This window comes from Pteropus alecto, unplaced genomic scaffold (assembly GCF_000325575.1).
Source record: "Pteropus alecto unplaced genomic scaffold, ASM32557v1 scaffold71, whole genome shotgun sequence".
Classification (NCBI taxonomy): domain Eukaryota; kingdom Metazoa; phylum Chordata; class Mammalia; order Chiroptera; family Pteropodidae; genus Pteropus; species Pteropus alecto.
In genome coordinates, this window is record NW_006433024.1 from 2,116,910 (window position 1) to 2,142,259 (window position 25,350).

Here is a 25,350-nt window from a genome sequence, read left to right on the forward strand (position 1 = left end):
AGAGAACACATCACAAGTGTGAGTTCACACAGCCATTAAGTAGCAGAGCTGAGACTTTAATCCAAGACTGGGTGTGTCCAGAGCTCAGATTTCTAATCACTGCATTTCCCCACCTTTAGGGAGAACAGAACCTTGTCTGTGACCTTTATCTCTGCTTCTGGCTTCCTGTAAACTCTCCAAGAAAGCCAAAGGCTTTTTTGGTATGATTTTCTACTTCCTCCTCTATTAATACATTGTCAGCATCAACCAGAGGAACTGAATGTAGAATTTGGTGACAGGTTTTGACAGTGACATCAACATACAGATCGAGGTTCCCAGGGCAATCATTTAGTTGATGTTGATGAAAATATATTTTGATTGCTACAAAATTGCCCTTCTTTGGGTTAATTTTAGGTTCCATCTATATTGGGTGATAACTGAAGATTTTGCAGAATAAAGACAGTGTGAAACAACTGACAGATAGTGAGGCATCCTTTAATATACCTCCCTTTGAAGATAGAAGGCTATCTTAGAGGAACAAATACAGTCTTTGATTTCATTTCAGCCTAGTTCTGCAAGACCTCATTCAGATTCTGATTCACACCAGGCCTTGGGCTCATACCCAGGGATACTGTCTGGTTATCCATTGCTCTGTAAAGACCACTCAAACTAAGTGTTGTAAAACAACCACCAGTTTACTGTGCTCATAAATTCCATGTGTGAATAATCCAAACAGGGCCCAGCAAGGATGGCTTGTATCTCCTTGGTATCTGGGTCTCAGCTGGGAAGACTTCAAGGGCTGGGAAATCGTCTGAGCCTTCTTTCCTCACATGTCTGGTGCCTGGGTTGATAATCCTCCAAGGCTGGGCTCAGCTGGGACCAGTGACTGGAATATATATCTCTGTCTGCCTATGTGTCTTCAGCTTTTCACAGCATGACAGGTGTTCTAAGAATTAACCTCCTGAGATGGAGCATTCAGAGAACGAGCATTCCAAAAGCTGCCAGACTCCTGACCTGGCCTTGGAAGTCACACAACATACTTTCTGCCACATTCCCTTGGTTGCAAACACATTTCTAAAAGCAGCCCAGATTCAAAGGGAAGGTAATTAGACTGGACCTCTTGATGAGGAAGAGCAAGGTCACATTGCAGAATAGTATATGAGATGGGAGACCATTGTGGCCTTTTTTTTTTTTTTTTTTAAAAAATTTGCTATAGACACAGAGAAGAAAATGATTTTTATTACTATGTGTGAACGCCAGGAGGTAACCACTGATGGAGAGAGAGGTACATCTGACTTATTTCAGGCAACTTTGTTTTCCTTTGGAAAGCAATTCTGGCCCCACAATGTGCACATTATGTATAGAAATAGGAGGTTATTTTCTATGCCTTGTGTTTCCATCTCAGTGTTCATTGGGAGCAATTTTCCTAGATCTATCACCTTGTCATAATGTCTCTCTGTATGAGTCTCCCTGTTTATTGTCTGTCTGTCTATCATCTATCATCTATCTATCTATTCTCTGTTTATTGTCTGTCTATCATCTATCATCTATCTATCTGTCTATCTAATCTAATCTAATCTAATCTATCATCTTAAGAGTTGACCCTCATTTCATTTGCCTGGTTAATTTCCAGTCAGTCCTATCATATGTCACTTCCTCCAGGAAGTCCACCCAGACCACTTGTCCCCTGCTGGGTATTATTATGTCTAGCTCTTTTCATCTGGGATTAGAAGGGCCTGTTTTGTCTCTAGATAATAGACTTTATGAGGGTGGGACCAGTATGTATCTTTGCCCTAGTGCCTAGCACTTAAGAGCACTTAATAGGTGCTGAATAATTACCTACTATTGAAGAAAGTGGCTTTTTTGACCTGTTCTTTACACATACATGGTCTGGAAGAGAAGAAGGCAACTAAGGGCAGAGTGAGGACCATAAAGTTCTCATAATATATTTTTTCTTTGTCCTCCTTCCCCTCTTCTTCTTTTTCCCTTCCTCTTTACTCATGGAGGAAATCACAGAAACCTCTCAGCACACTTACCTTATATCCACCAGGCCCCACTCAGCTCTGTACTGAGGGTGGCTCTGTACTGAGGGAAGTATCTGATATTACACCCTCTATGGTAGGTGAACTCAGCCAGCAACACAGAAGGAAGAGGACAATTTATGGATTGTCAACCGAGAAAGTATACACCCCAGGTCATGAGGCTGAGAAATCTTAGGGTCTTCCTGTACTCCAGGGATTGTCTTATTAATGCACATTCCCAGGCATACCTATCAGAGAGCGGAGGCAGCAGAGACAGATGCTTAGCCTCTTTCAATCTCAGTATCTATATACTTTAATATTTCCAGGGTGGTATTTCCTTTGGTTGTTGGCCTCACATATCTTTTCCAGTTTTCTAATTTTCATAGTCCAAGCTATGATTTAGACTAATTAAAAAAAAAAATAGCTAATAATTATTGATCATTTAGTATACATTAGGCACTGTGTAAACCTTTCTGTTGTATTTTTCTTAATGCTTACAACTCCACAGAAAGGTAAATAGTATTCTCTCTGCTTTAAAGATGGAGAAATTAAGTCTCAGAAGACTTAAGAGACTTACTCCTATCTTAGTTGCTTCCTGTGGGGGCTGTGGTTCAAACTCAGCCTGTCTATCTCTAAAACCTTTGTTCTTCTCCTTCCCCCACAACACAGGCAGATGATGTCATTATGGACTTGTATCCCTGTCCCCTTTCCCTCTATCCTCTAAAGCCTCTTTTCTAGGAAACAGTGAAGGGCATCAGGACTCTCAGCCCACTACTGTCCTCTCAGCACTTTATGGTGTGAAAAATTATACATAAGCTTGGCATATTAGCTTTCTAGTGCTGTCGTAATAAATTGCCATGCACAGGGTGGTTTAGGATAACAAAGTTTTTCTCTCACATTTTGGAGGTCAGAATCTAATATCCGGGAGTCATCAGGGCCATGCTCTCTCCAAAGGCTCTGGGGAAGAATTCTTCCTTGCCTCTTCCAGCTTCTGGTGGTTCCTGGTTTTCCTTGACTTTTACGGCTGAACTCCAAACCCTTTGCGTATCTATTTGTGTCTTCTCTTTTTATAAGGGCATCAACCATTGGATTTAGGGCTCACCTTGATCCAACATGGCCTCATAACTAATTACATCTGCAAAGACCCTGTTTTCAAATAAGGTTACATTCTGAGTTTCTGGTGGACGTGAATTTTGGGGGAATATTATACAACCCACCACAGTAGGGTATGGAGGAAGAATTCAATAGGAATGGAGGGATATGTTAGAAATCAGAGTAATAGGGCTAACACGTTTTTTAGGGTTCTGTGTTTACCTTTGATTTGGTTCTCTTTTTCTTTGGGACTCAAATCAGCTGAGCCCTGAGCACCTGGACAGGGAGTCACAATTACTGATGAAGTGAGAGGAAAATAAACGTTTCCCCTTTGCCAGTCTTATGGGTTTCATTTTTCTGTACCATCACCTTGCATCAGAAAGGAAAAGAACGACACATTTTTACCAAGAATCCCTGAAAAAGATGGCAAACTTCTGTGATAAAACCATCAACACAGCATTGTTTTTCTTGCCATGTTTCATATTAAGACAGTTTTCTTTAGTGTTCCTTTGGGTAGTCATGGAACCAAAGGAACCACAAGCCACCCTCTTCATAGTAGAGGGATAAAGGGCCTTAGAAAAAGGGTCACTTTGGGGATGCTGACGTGACTGTTAGATGAAACCAAAGTCAAACAACAGTTTTGTTTCTTTTATTGTTGTTTTGGATATTCCTATTGGACTAGGTATTTTAAAAGAAACCCAGAAACGCTGGACTACAGTTCGGCTTTTCATTAATTTTGTAGTTTAATGATGCATTTCTAATTATCCCTGTGGAGCAAAGCTAACATTCACTGAATCTGTGTTATATGGCTGGTGTGCTGCCAGACACTTTTTTCATGTTCTCTTAGTCTTTCTACAGCTCTGTGTGATGGATCTTACTGCTTCCATTTTCAGGTAACGACACCGGGGCTCAGAGATTTTAAGTATGCTTGCTTAGATCACACAGTTGAGCAAGTGACGACTCTGGGTTTGGAGTCAGAGCCTTGGGGACATACAGGAGAGTAACAAAGCTCCTAGTAAAATCTTCCTGAAATTATTGAGGAAGGGTTCATGGAAAACACAGGCCAACACAACACTGGGATGATGATGATAACAATGGTGGTGGTGGTGAGGGCCTCTGCCATTTTTAGGGCACCTACTATGTGCCAAAAATGATACCAGATGCTTTACAAAGATTTTCCCATAAATATGCATTATATAAATGCTTCTTTGTCATATTCTCTGTAGTAGAATCTGTACAGATCTGTGGAAATTGAGACTAAACCAAGTTTTCTACTCTTTGGAGATGGCATCATTATTTGAGTTTTATACACACATTGGATCACAGAGAGTTTGTCACATCTTTCTGGGATTTACATCCTAATCTGTCAACCACTAAAGCTTTGTCTTTCCATATGAACTTGGATATAGCTGGAAACCATTTTCTTTCTTTTTAAAAAACAAAACGAAAAGCAAAACAAAAAAGTATCGTTTAATGATAAAACGATACATGTCGGTTTTATAAAAAATTCAGAAGTACAAAGTGAATGAAAGAGTATAAGTGCCTCCTATTTATCCTCTATCTAATGCCCTCAGTGTAAATCACTGTTAATAGTTTAATGTACATTTTTATAGATTTTCTATGTATGTACAAATATATGTAAATGATTAATACATGTTATATATAACCCGCTGTGCTTAATGCATAATACTATATATCCAAGTAGAAAAACACTACTCGAATTACTGCTTTATGTTTTGTTTCTTACTGTTGTGCAGAAATTAGAAAGGTTGTATATAAAAATAATAAAAATAAAAGACTATTTTATGCAAGTCACATATATACAAAAGAATGGAAACTAGTTCCCTTCCACTTTTCATCCCTACCTTCTTCTCTGCTCCCCTAGTACTGTATCTGTTCTGCCCATAACCTTACTCAGGGCTTTGAATCAAGGACAGCTTTCAGTCTAGGAGACCCAAAGCCTCTTTGCAAAGAGTTAGTATACATTTCAACAAGACCAAGTTGTCCAGAAGGCTCTGGGATTATAGGGTTCGGTGTTTGAGAAGGTGAAAGGGGTTTAAATTAGACTCACTTTGATCCAGAAGAAGGAAGATAAGATGTTTCCCCCCAGAGTGGAGAGAATGGATTTGTGGAACACTCCAAAATTCAGGTGCCTGATACTGGGGTACCTGCTCTTGGCAAAGATCTCTGTACCTGAGTTTATCAGGCAATTAGCAGGGCTTTAAGCCTCCTTTTTATGGAGTAGGGTAATAACCGGTGTAAAATCAGATAGCTGTCTCACAGGCTTTTGTCTAAGACTCCCAGGACTGTACTGGGATCCTGCTGAGGGCATAATGGGGTGGAAAAGAGCCCAATAATGAATGAGATTTAATTGTCCATCCTGGCAAATAGGGGGCTTAGAGTCATACTTATTTTAACTTAAAAACTATTTCTTGAATTCATGCACTGGTAGATTATAAATAACATATGTCCTTGAGCCTAAAGTGTAGATTTTCAGATTACACATAAGGAAACTGGGCATCATCTTGTAATGTGTACATTTTATATATAATTACTTTTCCCCAAAATATTAAACCATTAAATAAATGCTGGACTATATGGAATATTTTTAGAATATTAGCAAAATAACATTTCTAATCCTCATTCATGGAAGAACATTTCATCCAAGAATGACTTCTGATGAATCTTTACATCCCGTCTTAAAACATGGACACAGAGATAAATGTGTTAACTTATTTCAGAACTATGTAGAATTATGTATTCTTCATAATTCTAATAGCTTTATTGAGATATAATTAACATAAAGTTTACCTCCCTAAAGTGTATTATTTAGTGGCCTTAAGTATATTTTCAGAATTGTATACCTATTATAATCTAATTTTAGAACATTTTCATCACCCCAAGGAGAATACAGGTTCCCATTAACGATCATTCCCCATTCCCTGAGGCTTAGCCCTTGGTACCACTAGTCTACTTTCTGTCTCTGTAGATTTGCCTATTCTGGACATGTTATGTATATGGGATCATGGGATCATATAACATGTGGTCTTTTGTGTCAGAGTTCATTCACATAGCAAAATGTTTTTGTGGTTTATCCATGATACATATTGTAGTATGCAGCAGTGCTTCATTCTGTTTTATGACTAAATCATATTCCACTATATGCATATATCATATTTTCTTTATGCATTCATCAGTTGATGAATATTTGGGTTGTTTCCACCTTTTGGCTATTGTGAATAATGCTGATCTGAACATTCATGGGAAAGTCTTTATGTGGACATATGTTTTCATTTTTCTTGTTTATATACCTAGGAGTGAAATTGCTGAAACATGTGGTAACCCTATCTTTAATAGTTTGTAGAGCTGCCAGAGTAATTTCCAAATATTTTATATTCCCACTAGCAATGTGCAAGGGATCCAATTTCTCCACATTCTTATAAGCACTCGCTATTGTCTGTCTCTTTGATTATAACCACTCTAGTGGGTGTGAAGTGCTATCCCACTGTGGTTTTGCTTTGAAGTTGCCTGATTACTGAAGATGTTGAGCATCTTTTCATGTGCATATTAGCCATTTGTATATATTCTTTGGAGAAATGTCTATTTAAATACTTTTATCATTTTCTAATTGGGTTACCTTTTTATTATTGGGTTGTAAAGTTTCTTCATGTATTCTGGATTCAAGTCACTAATAAGATATATGATTTGCAAATATTTTCTCACGGTACATGGCTTGTGTCTTTAGCAATTCTTTATGAAAGAAATGGCCTGCCTCAAAGAGAGCCCCCAAAACCACATTCTTTTCTCACAGTCACAATGATAAATAAATATATCAACATATCATTACCTGATTATATTTCAATTATAAGCTCTTCTAAACGTTCCCCAGCTGCCTGATTTAGTTACCTTTTTCTTGTCTTAATTCTCTCTGACCTCTCTGCAATGTTAAAGACAGTAACACTCTCTTCTTTCCTCTGTCCTTTCATCTTTCCTCCCTCTCTTCCTCTTTCTCTTCTTCCTTTTTCCTTTCCCTTCCTCCTTTCCTCCCTTATTTCCTTCCTTCCTTACTTCTTTCCTTCCTTCCTTCCTTCCATCCATCCACTCACCCATTCATCCATCCATTTATCCTTTTTTAAATTTTTTTCCATAAATGGGTATTTATATTAGGTACTTGCTGTTTCAGAAGCTCTGAAAAGAAAAGGGATAAAGAAAATAGGTATGTTCTATCCTCATTTGTGCTCTGGTAAAGAAGACAAACATTAGTGAAACAGTAACACAGTAAAAAATGTAAATTTATAACTGTGATTAGCCCTATGAAGGAGGGGAGCTGAGTGTTATATCAGTATATGATAAGGAAAACCTCCCTGTCAAGGAAATCAGTTCTTTCATTTTCTGAGGAGGTGAGGACGGAGTTGAGATACCAAGGATAAGCAAGTCTTAACTGGGCCAAGAAGGAAGAACATATGAAAGTGCCTGTGACCCAAGGGAACAAGGCCCTTTTGAGAAAGGAGATGAAGGCAGTGTGGTTGGAGCAGAGCAGGCATAAGTGAAAATGAACTGAGGTCGTTAGGGGAGGGAATGACTGTGAGGGACCTAGGAGGTCATGTTAAAAATGTCCACATTTTTTATATGACCAACAGAAAGTAACTGAAGTGTTTTAGAACAATGGCAAGTTGATCACATTTGAATTCCTAGAAGATTGTTTTAAGTTCAGTATGAAGAATCAATTGAAGATGGGCAGTAGTGAATGAGAGGGGCTTTGTTGAGCTTTAGTAGTTGCCCAATTGATGGAGGCTTACATGTGGGTGAGATGTTGGTAGCCTGGGTGATAATGGTAGCTTGGAAGAGGGTGGTGGAAATGGAAATAAAGACATAAGAATGAATTCGAATTTGAAAATACTTAGGAAGAAAAATCATCAAGTCTTGGTGATGGGTTGATTATAAGAAATTAAGAGAGTTCAAGAGTGAATAATCACTCCATGGCTCTAATCCTTCTGCCATAGTTTGACTGCCTTAGTTTAAATCTACCTCTCTATAACCTTGGACCCCTGACAACCCCTCTGTTCCCCTTTCCTCATTCAGAAAATAGGAATGATAATAGTTAACTCATATGAGTCCTATAACACATTTACAGCAGCATCCGGCTCATAGTATGTGCTCACTAAATGTGCTAAATTAATAAATCTGCTCGTAGTATACTTATGAAAAAATTTCATTTATTAGTAATGTTTATAAAGGCAGAGAATGAAAGTGACTAGTTTCTTAAAAATTAAATACACCGAAGACTTCTGGCCTAGATAGACTAGCCCCATTCCTCCCAGGTCCTTCCTCTTACAACTGAAAAACAAAACAAAACAAAACCCTTGGGCATAACACAACAAATGCTCAGGAAGACTCACCAAAAAGGTGAAAAGAAGTTGGACTACCTAGGAACTTTGGGCTTGAGGAAAAAAGGTATGAGTTACCTTTTTTCTTTTTGCCTCTCTTATATCCTTGATGGGGAGCTGAAGACACCTGAAACCAACTGGCATGGAGAAAAAACAAAACAAAACAAAACAGGAAAAGCCGACCAGTCCCTCTAGAGACGGAACTAGGAAAAAGGAGGCCCAACAGAACAGAAAACCTTTTTGCAAATACCCATTCTACTTTATCCATATGTCAATGGAAAACCTGCTTGGCAGAATCAGGTGGTGCTGTGATACCCCCTCTGTACTAAGATTAGTAAGGCCCAGAGTGGAGTTGGGCCTTCACTGCACCCAGCAGCACAAAGACCGAACTGAGCAGTACAATGCAAAATTAATTGCATTCTCTCCATTCTCTCCCAATTTCTTTGTCAGTTGGACCCAACGGTGGGACACTCCACTGCCACCCAGGATTGACAAGGCCGTATGAGGTGGAGCTAACATTTTACTTAATGGTGAAAGACTGAGTGTTTTCTCCCTAAGATTGGTAACAAACCAATCATACCTGCTTCCACTGCTCTTGTGCATCCTGGCACTGGAAATCTTACCCAGTTCAACAAGCCAATGAAAGGAAATAAAGTATACAGATTGGAAAGGGAGAAATAAGCTGGTCCTGGTTACAGATGACATAATTGTCTATGTAGACAATCCTGAGGAATCTAAAAAAAAAATTGTAGAAAAAGTGAGTTCAGCAAAATCTTAAAGTATAAGATCAACACACAAAAATCAATTTTATTCCTGTATGCTAGCAAACAATATGTGGAAACCAAAATTAAAAACATAATATCATATACAGTTGTCCCAAAGTAAAACGAAAAAAACTAGTTATAAATCCAAGAAAGCGTGTAAAGATCTATATGGTGAAAACCCTAATGAAAGAAATCAAAGACTAATTAAATAATCATGGTTTGGAAGACTCACTATAGTAAAGATGTCAGTTTTCCATGAATTGATCTATAAGTTTAACATAATTCCTATTAAAATTAATGTAAGACTTTTTGTAGAAATGGACGTTAAGATTTATGTAAAAATGCAGAAGAAGTAGAAAAACTAAAACAATTTTGAAAAAGAAGAATATGGTGGGGGAAAGTCACTCTATATAATATTAAGGCTTTCTCTATACCTACAGTAATCAACGCAGTATTATTGTCCACAGAATAGATGGACACATAGATCAATGAGAGAGTGGAGAACCCAGAAACAGATCAACACAATTATAACTAATTGGTTTTTGACAAAGGTGAAAAGCAGCTCAATGGAGGAAAATAGCCTTTCAAAAACACTGTTAGGAAAAATAGGAGAAAATCTTTGGGACCTAGAGTTAGACGAAGAGTTATTAGATATGACATTAAAAGCACTATCCTTAAAATAGAAAAATAGGTTAATTGAATTTCATCAATAGTAAAACATTTTCCATTGTGAAAGACTGCTAAGAGAATGAAAATACAACCTATAGGTAGTGAGAAAATATGTGAAAACAACATATCCAGCAAAGGCCTTATATCTAGAGTATATGAAGAGTCCTCAAAACTCAACAGAAAAGAATTATAAAATGAGCAAAAGACATAACAGAAAAGATATAGGTGGCAAATGAACACGTGGAAAATGGTCAACATCATCAGCTATTAGCAAAATGAAAATTAAGATCACAATGCGTTATCACAACACACACATGTGTGACTAATATGAAACAAGAGGCGATACCAAATGAGGGCAGCGATATGGGGAAACCTGATTACTCACTCATACAGTGCTGGTAGGAATGGAAAATGGTACAGCTATTTTGAAAAATATTTTGGAAGTTTTTTACAAAACGAAAACATACACTTATCAGGTGACCCTGTACTAACACTTTGGACACATATTCCGGAGTAATGAAACTGTATGTTCACGCAACACCCTGTATACAGATGTTCATAGCAGCTTTAGTCATAATAGCAAAATACAAACAATCCAAATGTCCTTCAGTGAATAAATGGTTGAGAAAACTGATATATTTATACAGTGGAATACTGCCCAGCAATAAAAAGGAATAAACTATTGACACAACAGTCTGGATAGAGCTCATTATGCTTAATGGAAAAGGTTAACCTCAAAATTTACTTACTGTAACATTTACTTGTGTAACATTCTCTAAGTGATAAAATTATAGAGATGGAGAACATATACCAGTGGTTGACAGGGACAGGGATTGGGGGTGATGGGTATGGGGGAATGTGGAGTAGGTGCAAACACAAAGATATATAGCATGATTGTGATGGTGGGTACATGAACTTGTATGTGGGTTAATATGTCTTAGAACTGTGCACATGTATACACACATAATGAAAGCAGTTTTAAAAATGGCGAAACTGAATTAGGTCTGTAGACTAGTTAACACAACTATACCAATATCAGTTTTCTGGTTTTGATATTGTACTACAGCTGTATAAGGTGGTACTATTGAGGGAAGCGGGGTGAATGACACAAGGGACTTTTTGTACTACTTTTGTAACTTCCTTGTAAATCTAGATTTTTTTAAAAAAATTATTACCTGCACTGTGGCCAACATTGTAGAAATTTTTTTGGTCACACAATAAAGTGGGAATTTGGAAAGAATGTGAAAGGAATGAGGAGATGGGAGTTTCAGTTTCTAGTATAAAACTTCTTGTCTATGTACTTATAGAAAAAGCCTCTTATGTGCTCCAAACCCCAATTTCTTCGTTTGTAAACTATAACTGATAAGACCTGCTTGGCATATCCAGATGAGGTCACTATTACAATTTTGTAAAGTAAAATAGAGATTACTTTGAATGAAGTAAAGCCACAATCAGTCCAGACCCCAAACATGAGGCATTTATAGCCACAGCTGAATTGACTGTTTCAGTAGCTTGTTTGGGTGCCGATTAATTCTTTAAGGAAAACATTGTGTTAATTGACAGTAGCTATTGATTACAATTGATTACAGTGTTACAGAGGTAGATTAGTTAGAGTCCTTCAGAACTATCCTTTAAAAGAGTAAAGAAGAGGAAGGAGAAAGGAAGTAAGTGATAATGACAGTGCTTCATGAGTGCTCAATAAATATAACCCGCATAACAATAATTATTATCAGTGGAGAGACTGCTTGCTGCCACAAACATTGTCCTTTGTCCTGAGATGTTTGTTACTCCAAATATACTATAAGCAAACTCTGGTGATACAAGAATTCTAAACATACATCCTTCATCTTCTCAATCCATAGTCTTTTTTTCTTGGTGACCTAAGCAAATACTTCTTTGGATCTTCAAAAAGGTATTCTAATTTAATTATCTTTGAAAGCCTATGTATTAACAGCCTTTCTGCCTGAACTGCCAGCCTATAAAGGAAACAAAATTTTCTTAACCAATTTTAACCACTATCCAACAATTAAGCATGCTTGCAAGTAATTGCAGTAGTGGTAACAGTAGTGCTAATACTATTAGAAGTACTACTACTAGTAGTAGTCATAATATTAATGATAATAAAATAGCTTATACTTGTGGAGCACGTACTAGTCACAATGTGCTGTGATAAGTATTTTACCTATAGTAACTAATTCTCACAGCCACCCAAAGAAATAGGTTCTATTATTATCCACATTGTACCTATTAGGAAACTAAGATTGAGAGATCGGCTGAGTGATTCAACTTCGCATAGTTAGTAAGTGGCAATCCCAGGATCACCTAACCCATAACCCAGCCTGTGCGGTTCTAATGTCTATGCCCTTCACCCCTGTGTCATGCCACCTCTCACAAGAGCTTGTCTTTCACCTTTGGTCGCATCTCCAAGAACTGGAAGAGAATCTAATATTTTTATATTTTTAGAAAGAAACCATTTCTTTGGCCATTTCTGTCATAGTTTTGAAGGTACTAGTTACTTTGAAAACTTGGGCACGACTACAGATAATGAAATATGGAAGTTTTGTACCTTTGCCCTTGGAGATCGGTAGGATCTTAAGTAGGAATTAGGGGCCATTATAGAAGAAGACATTTGTTGTTTGGGGCTTTGTAGAATCATTTCCGCATGCCTTGGCTTAGTTTCAGCCACATCTAAAGTGCTTCCAACTGTGCACTGATGTGGTGGTCACTGCCCCCGTGTCTAGAGTCACAAATTCAAGCTACCCCACTTACTAGTTTTCTGATCTTAGGCAAATTATTTCATGTCTTTTTCTTTTAGTTCCTTCACTGGAAAATGAGCAAACTTACTTCATATGATTGTTGGGAGAATTAAATGATATACGTATAATGTTTAGTTCAATGCTTGGCACGCTCTGGCTCAATACCCTTACGTGAAGTAGTGACAGGCAAAATGAAGGCTGTAGAAAATATGCTGCAATTCCTCTCATCAGAGTTAACCTGTTTCCCGTTTGGCTAGAAAATACCAAATATCGCTGGTGGCGTTTGCGGCTGCAGTGTTTATCCCAAGATAACTCGCAGATTACAGTTCTAACCTTACCTCCAAAGTTTGCCATACATCTCCCATGCTTTTTAGAGAATTACATCAAAATCAGACTGATGCAGTTGGGTCAGCTCATTTGAACAGAAAGCAGATGCTGAATGATCTGAAAAAAAGGATTGCAAAGGGGACGACTGTAGCAGATTCTGTGGTGAACTTACGGCACTGAATTGGTGTGACAAGAAGGTGGTGACAATGTTGTCAGCATTCCACAATGATACTGTGATTGAAACAGACAACAGAAATGGAAAGAAAACTAAAAAGCCATGTGTCATTGTGGATTGTAATGAGAATTTGGGAGCAGCAGACTCAGCTGCTCAGATGCTCACTTCTCATCCCACTGAGTGGAAAAGTCACAAGTTTTGGTAAAAGAAATTCTTTTGCCACCTACTGAACATTAGAGTGCTGAACTCCTGCATCCTGTTCAAGAAAGACAGTCCCGAGCACACGATCAGCCATGTATACTTCAGACTGATGTTGATTGAAAGGATGCTGGGAAAGCATCCCAAGCCAGGGCAGCAATATCTTTGAGGTCATCCGTGCTCTGATGATGTCACACCTCTTCACCTGTCTGGAAGACATCTCCCCAAGAGCTACCATCAACACCAAGGAAACATAATCCAACTGGTTGCTGTGAAGTTTGCTGCCTGCACAACAAGGATAGCAAGAAAATGCAGAGAAAAAAGCAATGTTTTTGTGCAGAATGTAATGTTCTGCTTTGTTTTTCCGTGCTTTGAAATTTACCACATGAAAAAAATTGTTAAATACTGATCACCATATACATTTTTTACATTAAGATTAGAGACAAGTTCTGTTTAGAAATAACTCCAAGGACAGTTTTTATATTTTATTTTCACATTGAAAACCGGTCAGATTTGCTTCAGCCTCAAAGAGCACGTTTATGAAAATTCAATTAATGCTGGCAGCTGCACTTTTCCCCCCCCAAATGGTCAATAGGCTAATTAGTTAATAAGACATTAATGATAAAACTCATAAATATTACCACATATTTTAATATGATTGCCTCCAGAGATGCAAAGATATTAAATTTAATAAAAGTTCCAAAATAGATAAAATTCACGTGGTATGGAGGGCAGATGTGGAAAGCTTTATGGCAAGAGCATGAGTATGTAGTGGTGTTCGAAGCCAGGCAGGGGCACAGATATTCCAGCTATGTTGGGAGAGAGTAGTTTGAGTCAGTGAGACAACATGACAAACTAGAAAGGAAGGAATGAGCTCATACATTTGCAGCACAGTGATGGGCCACTTCATTAGAAAAGAGGATTTGCTTCAAGAATATTGGGAAATAAGACCAGCTAGGGTGAACGTGTTAATTAACTAGCTGCGGAGAATCTTTTCACAGTATATAGATATATCAAATCATCACTTTGTGCACTTTAAATATTTTACAGTTTTTTCAATTGTACATCAATAAAGCTAAAAATAAAGATCAGGTAGGTAAGGATAGACCAAACTTTTGGAATGTTGCACAAAACCATACCTTTTTTTATAGTTTCTTTTATCTGGAGTAACTTTCATGGGCAATTCTGGCTAATAAAATGATGACCATTTTAAAAAGATTAGTTCAAATACTATGTCTTACAAGAAGACTTTTCTGCCTATTAGCAGAAATTTCTTCCAATGAACTCTTACTCCAGTTTATCTTTGCTCCTGTTTATCTGGCATGACCACACTTGCAGGTTTGCTTAGGTCATTCTGAGTTACGCTTATTATCCCAGTGTAATTATTAGCAGAATCCCCTTTCACTCTAAAATGTTTTGTGCGTATGATAAAAATATAAGGTCACCTACTTATACCTCATTCTCTTCTCCATTGTGTTACATATTGCTGTCTGGTGGCCCCTAATAAAACGTTTATTTGAGCCAAGATCATATCTATTCATTCTTGCATTCCCCCTGCAGACACTAATAATTATACATTAAGTGAATTTAAATAAGGAGATGGAAAGCTCTTGGAGTTGAAGTGTGTTCCTAGTGTCATTTGGTGTCGTACTGGCCCATACCAGGTACATGATAGGTCTGTAAATTTGATCAGACATCCACAGGGTTGTACTACTTTTGGAGTTTGCTGGAGATGACTTTAGCACAGACCAGAAGTGTGTCCTCATAAATCTTCTCTTCCCTTTTCACTGCTTGCTAGCTGGCGCACATTTCTCATTGACAGTTTCGGTTGGTCTTAAGGCCCAAAGAAAAATTTTCTTTGGAAAAAATCCAAGGTGTTAAATCAAGAGTAAATGCATGTTTGTGCTTTACTTTAATTGCATGTGGTGACTAAAACAGTTCTACTTTGTAGAATTTAACCTTTCTCATTACTGGCTCTTTGTTAAAAAATTTAGAATAAAAATTAATGAAGATAGATGATATTTCAATTGATTCCTACATTGATCTAATAGGACACTATAGTTACAAACTATTGAATTTTTAGTTTTGTTCAAGCGGTGTTATTTCTTTGGGATTTCTAGCTGGAATTTCAACTCTTGTTTTATAACATTTTATGAATTAATAACCCTACTTGATTTTCCTTTTTAAAATTTCTATGAAGTTATACTAGCAGATGTTAAAGGGATTAAAGAGCATAAAGTTTCTCATATTATTTATTTACAGAGTAGTCATTTAGATGACTTTTTAAACTTCCTGATTATGAGTGGAAAGTATAGTTATCTGTGAAATCTTGATTTCTAACTTGGAATCTTTCAGTTCATTTTGTAGTGTTAGATGTCCCTCCCCACCCCGCCCCCCCCGCATATCTTGTGGATTAAGGATGTCACCACTATTCAAATGTGTGTGTGTGTGGGTGTGCGTATGTGTGCTTAGCTATATTACTACATATTACTACATATTAAACCTGGAGGTTAAACTCTGAACCCCATGACAATGGGCTTTATGGAAAATTAGAGTTAAACTGCTGAAGGCCCTTAAAGAGAGTCTTGAGAGTAAATCGCTTTTCTACTCAGAGCACAACCCTGTGCTCACAACATTCCAGTGACCACTGCCAGTCTTTTGAAAATATTTGTGGTCAGTGCTCCTTTGCCAGAATATAGTTACTGGGTTTTCCTTTTTCATTTCACTCTTTGTTCTAAAGAAGCCATAGAATTTCTCATGTAGGATTTTCTCTTTTCTAATCTTAGAGGAAGGATTCCCAACCTTGGCACCATTGACATTTTACATCAAAGAATTCTTAGTTGTGGCGGGCTCTGCTGTGCCCCATAAAATGCTCAGCAGCATCCCTGTCCTCTATTACTAGATTTTAGTGGCATCCCCTACTCCAAATCATGATAACCAAAAATATTGTTAGACACTGTAAATGTTTCTAGGGGTAGAGAGGACACGAAATTACCCCCCTTTTGAGAATCACTGCCTTGTCGTCTCTGCAGAAACCTTTGCAGAGCATGGAAGAGGTGATAACCTTAGAAGCACATATCAATTCTGTGACATGCATAAGTCATTTGACTTCTCTGGCGCTCAGTTACTTTACCTGCAAAGTGGGCATAATAGTATCCATCTTTTAGAGTTGAGATTTCACCACATCAGGCATAGAAACTGCGAGGCATACAGTAAGATCTTAATACGGAATAGTCATTTCTATTGGGGGAATTTCAGCTAATTTTTTCAACATCATTGATCCCAACTTAAGAAAAGGTGTCTCTCTTTCTTTTTCACCCTGCAAACAGAGCATGATGAATGTGGCAATGGGCAGCACAACTGTGATAAGAATGCCATCTGCACCAACACTGTCCAGGGACACAGCTGTACCTGCAAACCTGGCTACGTGGGGAATGGGACCATCTGCAAAGGTAGGCTTGCTGCCGTAAGGGAATACTGTGAGCTGCCAGCCTGCTTGGGGTCTCGATATTCATGGGGCAGACGATTTTTGCCATTCTGGTTACTGAGTATGGTCAGGGTTTCTGTTCCTGATTTATTAGCTGGCAAGAGCACCGTGCATCAGATAAAAAGAAAAATGCTTTGAGTCAACATTTTGGGTTTAATGAAAAAGGTGTATGTGTGGGTCAGGGGCATGGTTTTACAACTTGATCACTTTGTTCAGTTTTGCCTCTTGACTTGAGTTTGTGAACGATGCTCTGATTACTTCCATTTCCCGTGAGGCTTTGCTTAGAGGGCAAGTGGGCACGGTAACATTCAACATCTCTTGGGTCCTGGCTTCCAACTGCATTTAGAATAAAATTTAAAATCCTCTTTTTGGTTGATAAGGGCTGTCAGAATCTGGTCCCTGGCTCCTGTCAGCTGGCACCTCTCTTTTTTCAGCCCCCCTCTCCCCCTTGCATCACCATGTTATTCCTTGCTATTTCTTGAACATGCCAACCACATTCCTGTCTCAGAACTTGGTGCTCGTTGACCCCTCAACCTCCATGCTCATTTTCTTCAGATCTCTACTCAATTGTCTGCTTATCACAGAAACTTTCTTTGACCGTTCTGTCTAAAATAGAACCCCTATTTCTTCTTAACTCTGTGCCCTACTTTATTTTTCCTTCATAATACAACCTGATAAAACGTTATACATTTATACACTTGTATTGTCTGACTCTCCTTTGGGCTATAAGCTCCATCAGTGCAACCATTTGGTTTTCTCTCCCTGCTCTGTCCCCAGCAATTACAATGGTGCCTGGCATAGTGTAGTGTAGGCACCCATTAAATATGTGTTAACTGACTGAATCAACCAAAGAGGAAAGAGACACAATCACAATGAAAAAAGACAAAATGTACAAAAAGAAAAACCCAGAAAACTCTTTGAGTTAGATATTATGACCATTCTCATGAAAGATTCAGTACCTATACCAAGGACACACAACACGTTATTAGTACTCCTCTACAGAGATCACATGCTGGTGATGAGAGAAAAATAATGTACAATGATTAAATCACTATATTTATGCATTATATTAGAGGAGAATTTTAAAACATTCATTTTATTCTTCTGCTGGTCTTGGGGAAAACAGCCTCCTACGTGACTGAGAGTACATATTGGTAAAACTTTTTAATGGAAATTGGACAAACTCTATCAACATTTAAAGTAAATCTGAGGAGTGTACAGGGACTCTCTTGATTGCATTGATTTTACCTGTTGAAATGTGTTCTTGAAAGTACATCCTCATGAGGAGAAACAGTGCACATGCAGTGATGTTTTTGCTGCATTGTTTGTATTCATCAAAAACCAGAAACTACCAAAATATCCACCAGTAATAGAATGATTTAATTTATTTGGTGTATCATTTCATGAAATAGAATGCTGTGGTTTGAAAACTCGAAGTACGTGTATATACACATATGCACACACACACACACACCCACACACATGCATACTGAAAGATCTCCAGGAAATATTTTGGGGAAAAAGAAAAAAAATAAGTTAAATCAAGTTACAGGACAATAATATAGTATCCTTACATATCTAACATATTATTTTAAAATATATATGTATATTTATGTGACTACATAGAAACTGTAAACATGCAAACTGTTCACCATCTTATCCATGGGTGTGTGTGTGTGTGTGTGTGAGTGAAAGAGCTTTCATGTGTTGCTATGAATTCAATATTTTGAATCTCTTACAATGGGAATTTATATATGTAATATTTGTGTGGGTTTTTTAAAGTTCCATGGGGCAAATAAACTAGTCACAGCTTTTAAAAGAAGGCTGAAAATATTTCTAAAGCAAAGTAAAAAACATAAACATTAAATTAGTTCCTGGGATTATCAAGCCCACTGCTGGTCCCTGCTTGCTCATGCTATAAATATGAGGGGCAACATAGGGATTTGATTTTAATGCACTTTTCCCAGAATCATGTTACCTTGTCAAATAGTATTAATTGCACAGGTTCACTGAGTTTGTGTTTGCTAAACCCTCTCTCGCTCTTGTGATAAGTAGACGCTTCAGATTTGTGGAATTTGAAAGTCCAACTGTGCAATAAAAAGGTTCAAATAATGTTTCTGGTGTCCACAAACTGAAAATACATTTCCTTGAAAGTTATGAATTAGGGAAAATAATTTTCTTAAAGTGATTCTCCTGGTCAACTGTGTTTACTTCAGTAAGAGAGGGAGAATTCTGTGTTTTATAAATGTTGCATGAAGGAGACAGTACAGTATCGTTGAAGAACTGGACGCATTGAGAGTCAGGGTTTAGACCTGATTTCATTACTGTTGAGTTGTAACTTCTATATTTTTACGTATTAAAATTGGGTGAATATCACCTTCTGTGTTTATCCAATATTATTGCAAAGAATTATTAAAGGAAGATACAATGAAGTATTTTAAACTATCGAATGCTATTAAAAGTTAAGACAGTATTGTTAGTGGTACAATGATGAAGAAAGAGGAGAAGGAGGCAGTTCACGAGTTGCTTTTGCCTTCAGCCTTCTGATGGAAGTCCAGGCATATCTTGTTTGACTGTACTTCGCTTTATTATGCTCCATGGGTGTTGTGTTTTTAAGAAAACAAAGTCAGGACCCTTCCGCAGCAAAACGATTGCGATATTCACTTCATTATGGTGGTCTGGAAGGTATGCCTGTACCCAAATGTGAGTCTGTTTCAGGACCTGTCTTTTACACTTGTAACTGAAACATTAGTTCAAATTGTCTGCTGATGGACAAGGAGTTGGACAAGAATCACAAGACAACTTGAACTAATTCTTTTTTTTTTTTTTAAATGAGCTTTTCTAGACATTGTGTTGTTCTTGGCATTGACTACATCTGGGTAGAAATAAACACTGTTAACACTTCTATTAGCAAGCAACACACAAGGCAGCGGTTTCTCAACTAATACTGATTGGTATGAATTCTCTCAGATGGGCTTTCCTGGTGGCTCAAGCTCATGTGAGGAGGGTTTTTCTTTCCTTTCACATTTGTGGAAAATATTAGTTCACCTTCAACAAGAGTCACCAGGTATGTGCAAGACACCTTGCTAGGCGCGTTCACATATGTTTTCTCATTCAGTTTCCACCATAACCCTGAAAGGTTGATAGCATTATTCTCTTTCACAGGTAAAACTTAAATAAGACAGTTGAACCTGATTTAACCCAATTAGCGCGACTGCCTTTAGTTTCTTCCCTCTTCTCTCTCTCCCACTTCTTCCTTTTCCTTCATTGTTTTCCCCCGTTTTCTGCCTCTTTTCCATTTCCCCTTTCACTTCCTCCCTGTTGTTCATCACTTAACTCACTCTCTCTTTTCGATGTTCTTACTAAAGACTGCAAAGAAAACAGAAAGGGAAGGAAGATTGCAATAACGTCTATAATTAAAAATCCTTTTGCCTACATTTTAATAAACAGACTAAAGTACTTTTGAAAATATGTAACATCTGTTGCCAAATATTTCAGCATTTGGGGTTAAATGTGGGAAAACACTTGCAAACTGTTTCAAATCAGATTTGTACTACCCGACAGAAGGTGGGGGTTGTCTGTGGAAGAGTGTGTATCTGATTTCCCAGTCCTGCATTAACCTGGAACCGAAGGCGGGCTTTAACTAGGCAGTCGTCGATAAGTAGTTGATAGACTAAGCCTTCAGTCTTGTCTGTCATTAGGGCTGGATAAGATGCGATGATCCTTGAAGAATTTCTTGTCTTAATGACTGATAGTATTGACATTTAGTTCATAAACATACAGCGAGTGTCAATTTTGTGTCTGGAGGCTAGTTCCAGGCACCAAAAGAGCAAAAGACAAATGAGATAGGGTCGCAGGAGATTTTACCATTTAGTGTAGGAAAGGGATTTGAACAAATGCTTTCGACCCAATAAAACAATTTACAAAATGATATTATCTCATGGAAAGAGGCTTATGTAGAATTACTCCAAATATAGAGCCCTGTGAAAGGCATATTATATGTTCATTGGGACTCCTTTGGTTGTAAGTAAGAGAAATCTAGTGGCAGGATTGGTTGTGTAATTTTCAGAGCCCAGAGCAAAATAAATAAGTGGAATCCTTGTCCAAAAAGTAGGAAAAATCTGCTGTTTAAACATACTAAAATATAAAGCTTTTACCGTCTTTCCATGATCTCTTTCTCAATTTAACATGGCTTTTTTTAATTTGCTATTTAATGTTATTCTGTTGTCCATGGATACTCTTGGGGTGAGTGCAGACTGTCAGAGGATCTTTAGGTCCATCTCCCAGTATGGCTCATGCACGTGGCCCACTAACTACAGGGTTCCCCTCTGCCCTGACCAATACTCTCTAGCCTGGCTGGGAATGGAAATTGAGTCAGGGATTTTTTCTTCCATCCCAGTCCACAGCAGATGGGTAACCCAAAGGGACTGCAATCTCTCTACCAGTTCTGTAGATCATCCACAGAATGGACTTGAGTGCTGACCAGCTCCAGGTGGGGAGGATGCAGCTATGTTCTATCTGGAAACACTCAGAACATGGGTGCTCAAACCTGGCCCTCCCTGAAACTGTGTGCAGGACCTTGCTGAGGACAGAGTATGGCAGTTGTGGCTGGGTGGAGTGGGAGAGGCTATGAGAGAGCTGGGGACCCCAGTGGATAGGAATAGAGAGCTGAGAATCCATCTGAGAAAGGCAGGAAGGCAGTGGGAGGTGGGACCACTCATGAGTTCCAAATTCCCATCACATGCTCCATTGTCCCATTGGACCTCACCTGCAAAACACAAATTCAAAGACGAAATTATCGAGAACTTCAAGATGGTGACCACTGAGCATTAACCCATAGGCATGGGGCCCTTCTGAGTGAGGTATCCTGTGCAACTGCACTGGTTACATGCTACTAGTGTTAGTGAGCTTTTCAAGTATGTCATAGAATGTAAGGACAAGAAAGGTGGCTCGAATTTAGGAACAGATGGCTCTAAGAGCTGCATTGCTGATAGTACTCTCCTCTGTCTCCTTTCTGCTTCTCTGTGGATTGGCTTCATGTTTCTCTCTCATTATAGGCTGGCTTTCTGTTCATTTGTCTATGTGGTTGAGGATCAGATCCTCTTTTGTAAGTTCAGAAACTTGGTCTTATAAGGATACATGAGATGATCAATCTCTTAGGGATCTGTATATTAATTTATTATAACTGTTGTGGATTGAAGAGTTCCTGAAAATGATACACCTGTTTTTCCCCATCTGCATTCAGAACCAGTTAAGAGACAAATCAAGCAAGTGGAGACCAAAATGTTAATATGAATACTGAGAAAGATTATACCAGAGAACATGGCTAATGTACATGCCAGTATTCATAATGTTGAATCCCCAAATTAGAGAGGCTTATACAGCCATTTACAGGTGGTCCAGGGTGACCCGTGGAGCATCTTCAGGTAGGGCTTCCTCTGTATACTTTAGGACAGAAGACATAATTCGGAATGGGTGTTTCCTTGGGGCTTCCTGATCCTTAGCCCATAAATGAGACAAGAGCTGGTCTATACATGTCTAGATCTTATCTCTGTCTCGCCGGTAATCAGAGAAGAATGAGAGGATAGGTCAAGAGGCCAAGGAGAAGTTGCTCTTTGGGAAATCAGACAAATAGAACAGAAACACATTGCCCCTCCCCCAACTCCACCAACAACTTCTGTTAAGTGGTGAAATGTTTGTGTCTGCAGTTTCATCTTCTTTCTTAAATGAAAGATACGCAGGGAGCCTTTTGTTCTTTAAATTCAGAATTATTTAAGTGAGAAATTGGAGCTAAGGAGTTAGCTGGAGGTTTTATTGGCTCATCATCATCTCAGTATCTGTTTGCCTGCTGCAGCCATCTTCACTGCAGGAATAGTCAGAGACTGTTCTAAAGTTAGTGTGATGCCAATGCTTAACGTACTCTAGCATTTAAGGAGACAATGAGAGATGTCGCACTCCTGCTGTCCCCTCAATGTCCTTCTCTTGCCTAGAGAAATAGATGAATGAATCTTCCCTTTCCCAAAGTTTATTTTCAAACCATGCGAGGGGGCTCTTTAATGACTTGACAGTTTATGGCAATGTAGTTTTGTTTTTCCTAGCCTTTCAAGTCCAGGAAGCCCTCCCTAATCTCAGGCTGGGTAAGCAACCCTTCTCTGTGCTCCAAAGACACCCTAGAAACAATACTCCATTCCTCATGATCTCATGCTGCAGTTGAATCTTTTACTTGTTACCTGCAAGCCATGGCTAATAATCTCTGCTTTACCAGTATTTAGCACAGAGCTGAGCATGTTATAGTGCTCAATAGTTTCCTGATGAGTAAATACATTAAGATTCATTTCTAATAGAACAAGCCCTTGTGTACCTAGAAGATTTTACAAGAAAGCATAAGTCTTCCTGGGCCTAGGACACAGAGGTATGTAGGCCACTCACACTTTACCCCCAGCCTGAGGAAACCACTGCTTCGAAAGGCAGATATGCAAACTGACTTTACTGTCAAGTCTGCATTGCTAATGGGTGACTGGCTATCAAAGAAAATCAGTACAATAAAATTCAATTCATTGTAGAAGTTCCAGGAACATAGGTGAATCTTTATTCTAAGACATTTTAGAATCTTGTAGTGTTCTGAAGTCATTCATTATGAGTGTGTTTGCATTGGGGTGCATATGCAAACTAGAAGTTTCTGTTTAATGGGATGCTGGATAAATTGTTCAAGAAAGATGCATAAAGTAAGGAACAGAAAACCAGAGAAAGTTTAATATAAACAGATTCGTGTTACAGTTCATGCTAAAGATGTAAATGAAATCCTGAATTAAATAACTAATATAGGTATTTCACATTAAAGGCTTTCAAAGATTCATAGGCAATAAGAGAGGAAGAGAGAATAGAAAGGTAAGTTGTTTTAATAAGGTATCACGTATGATGATAAAATTGATAAACGGGCTGTGAATCAGAGAAGATGATATTTCTGGATTTTAAAGCAAATAGCAAGGGGAATAGGAAAGCCTTTGGCAAAAGTACTAACAGCACTGTAGACATAGCTTTCAAAAGTGGTTAATGTGATGAGGAAGAATTCAAGAAGGTTCTAATCTGAAATTCTGCCTTTAGGCGTACAGACAAAATGTTGGAGAGAATGGCAAGAAGCGAGGTTGACTGACATTATAGGATGTCTTGACCCATTTAGAGTCAGGCTCATTTGTAAAAACACATTCATATTGATAAATAAGTGTTATGAGTATATTTCTGAGTGCACCTCTGGTTATGGAGCAATTTCATAGCATTCCAAGGAAGGATTTGAAATGCTGCTCTATGCTCAATCTGTTTATAAAGTTGGAAAGCAGGTAGATTAGAGGTAGCTCAGGATCAGACTTGATCAACAGGAAAACTCTTTGTAGCAAACGTGGACTATACTTCTAGCAATTAGAGCCACTTGAAAATGTTCACTTGTAGAAGATGATGTGGGACTGTGTTTCTTTAAGATTTTTTATCAGAATCATATTGAAATAATTGGACGAGGTCAGATTACTATAAGAAATGTGACTTTCAAAATTTTTTAGGACTATTAGATGATTTGACCATAAAAAATAAACATAAAGACAAAACTTATGTGGGTGTGGATTACAGAATACTTTTTAGTTATGTTCAACCAGTTATCAGACAGTGTTCTTAACACAGGGATATACATTTTAACATACAGTGGTAAGAAATAGTTTGTCAGGAATATGCAGAAATAATGCCATGCTTAAATATGTATAGTCCCTAGGGGTAGGCTACAGAATGATGACACAATTTTCTACTAAAAAACTGTTTTCTATTGAATAAAGTCTAAACTCTCGAGCAAGGCACTTAAGACTCTGTGACGGCTTGGCCCCATGTGAATATTCTGAGCCTCCTCATATATATCATCTCTCCCCATTACCTTCATCAGTCACACTTGAGAGTTAACTAATCATTCTCCTAACAGGCCAGGCCAGATAATCTCATGCCCCCTTCCCTTTTGGGGGGATCATTTATTATACTTCAGTGACTTTTTGACTTTTTCATCTTCTTCCAATTGAAATTCTATTCATACTTCTTAGTTAAGTTCAAACTTCATTTCCCCTGATCTTTCCAATTAGAATAAATGTTCTCCTCTCAATTCTGCTTACAATATTCAATGGATTATGCCTTGTTAATCTTTGATGTTTACATATCAGGCTTTCCCCCTGACATAAGACCTTGTTCTTCCTGAGTGCTCAGTAAATATATATTGATGCAAAATGAGAATTGGCCAGGTCATCTGACACAAATCAACTGTGCTCTTATAGCCTGATGCATTAATTACTGCTGAATCTAGACTATCATTCAGAAAATTAAAGAAAAACTAAAATTGTAAAATAAATGCTTGTATCATCTCTATTCTAATGTTTTAGAAAATTACCAATGTGCCTGCTATTTAACTTCGAAGACGTTATCTGTTGTACATAGAAAATTCATTTATTCATTCATTCCCATAGATA

General features: G+C 38.0%; 1 protein-coding gene across 1 annotated transcript in view; it reads left to right on the plus strand.

The window, feature by feature from the left end:
• The window catches only part of NELL1 (neural EGFL like 1), a 709,438-nt gene that overhangs the window by 425,222 nt on the left and 258,866 nt on the right, over positions 1-25,350 (plus strand). Inside the window, exon 17 of the mRNA XM_015586345.2 lies at positions 16,698-16,820. Within this exon, the coding sequence (XP_015441831.1) occupies positions 16,698-16,820 (123 nt within the window). The remainder of the gene's footprint in view (positions 1-16,697; positions 16,821-25,350) is intronic.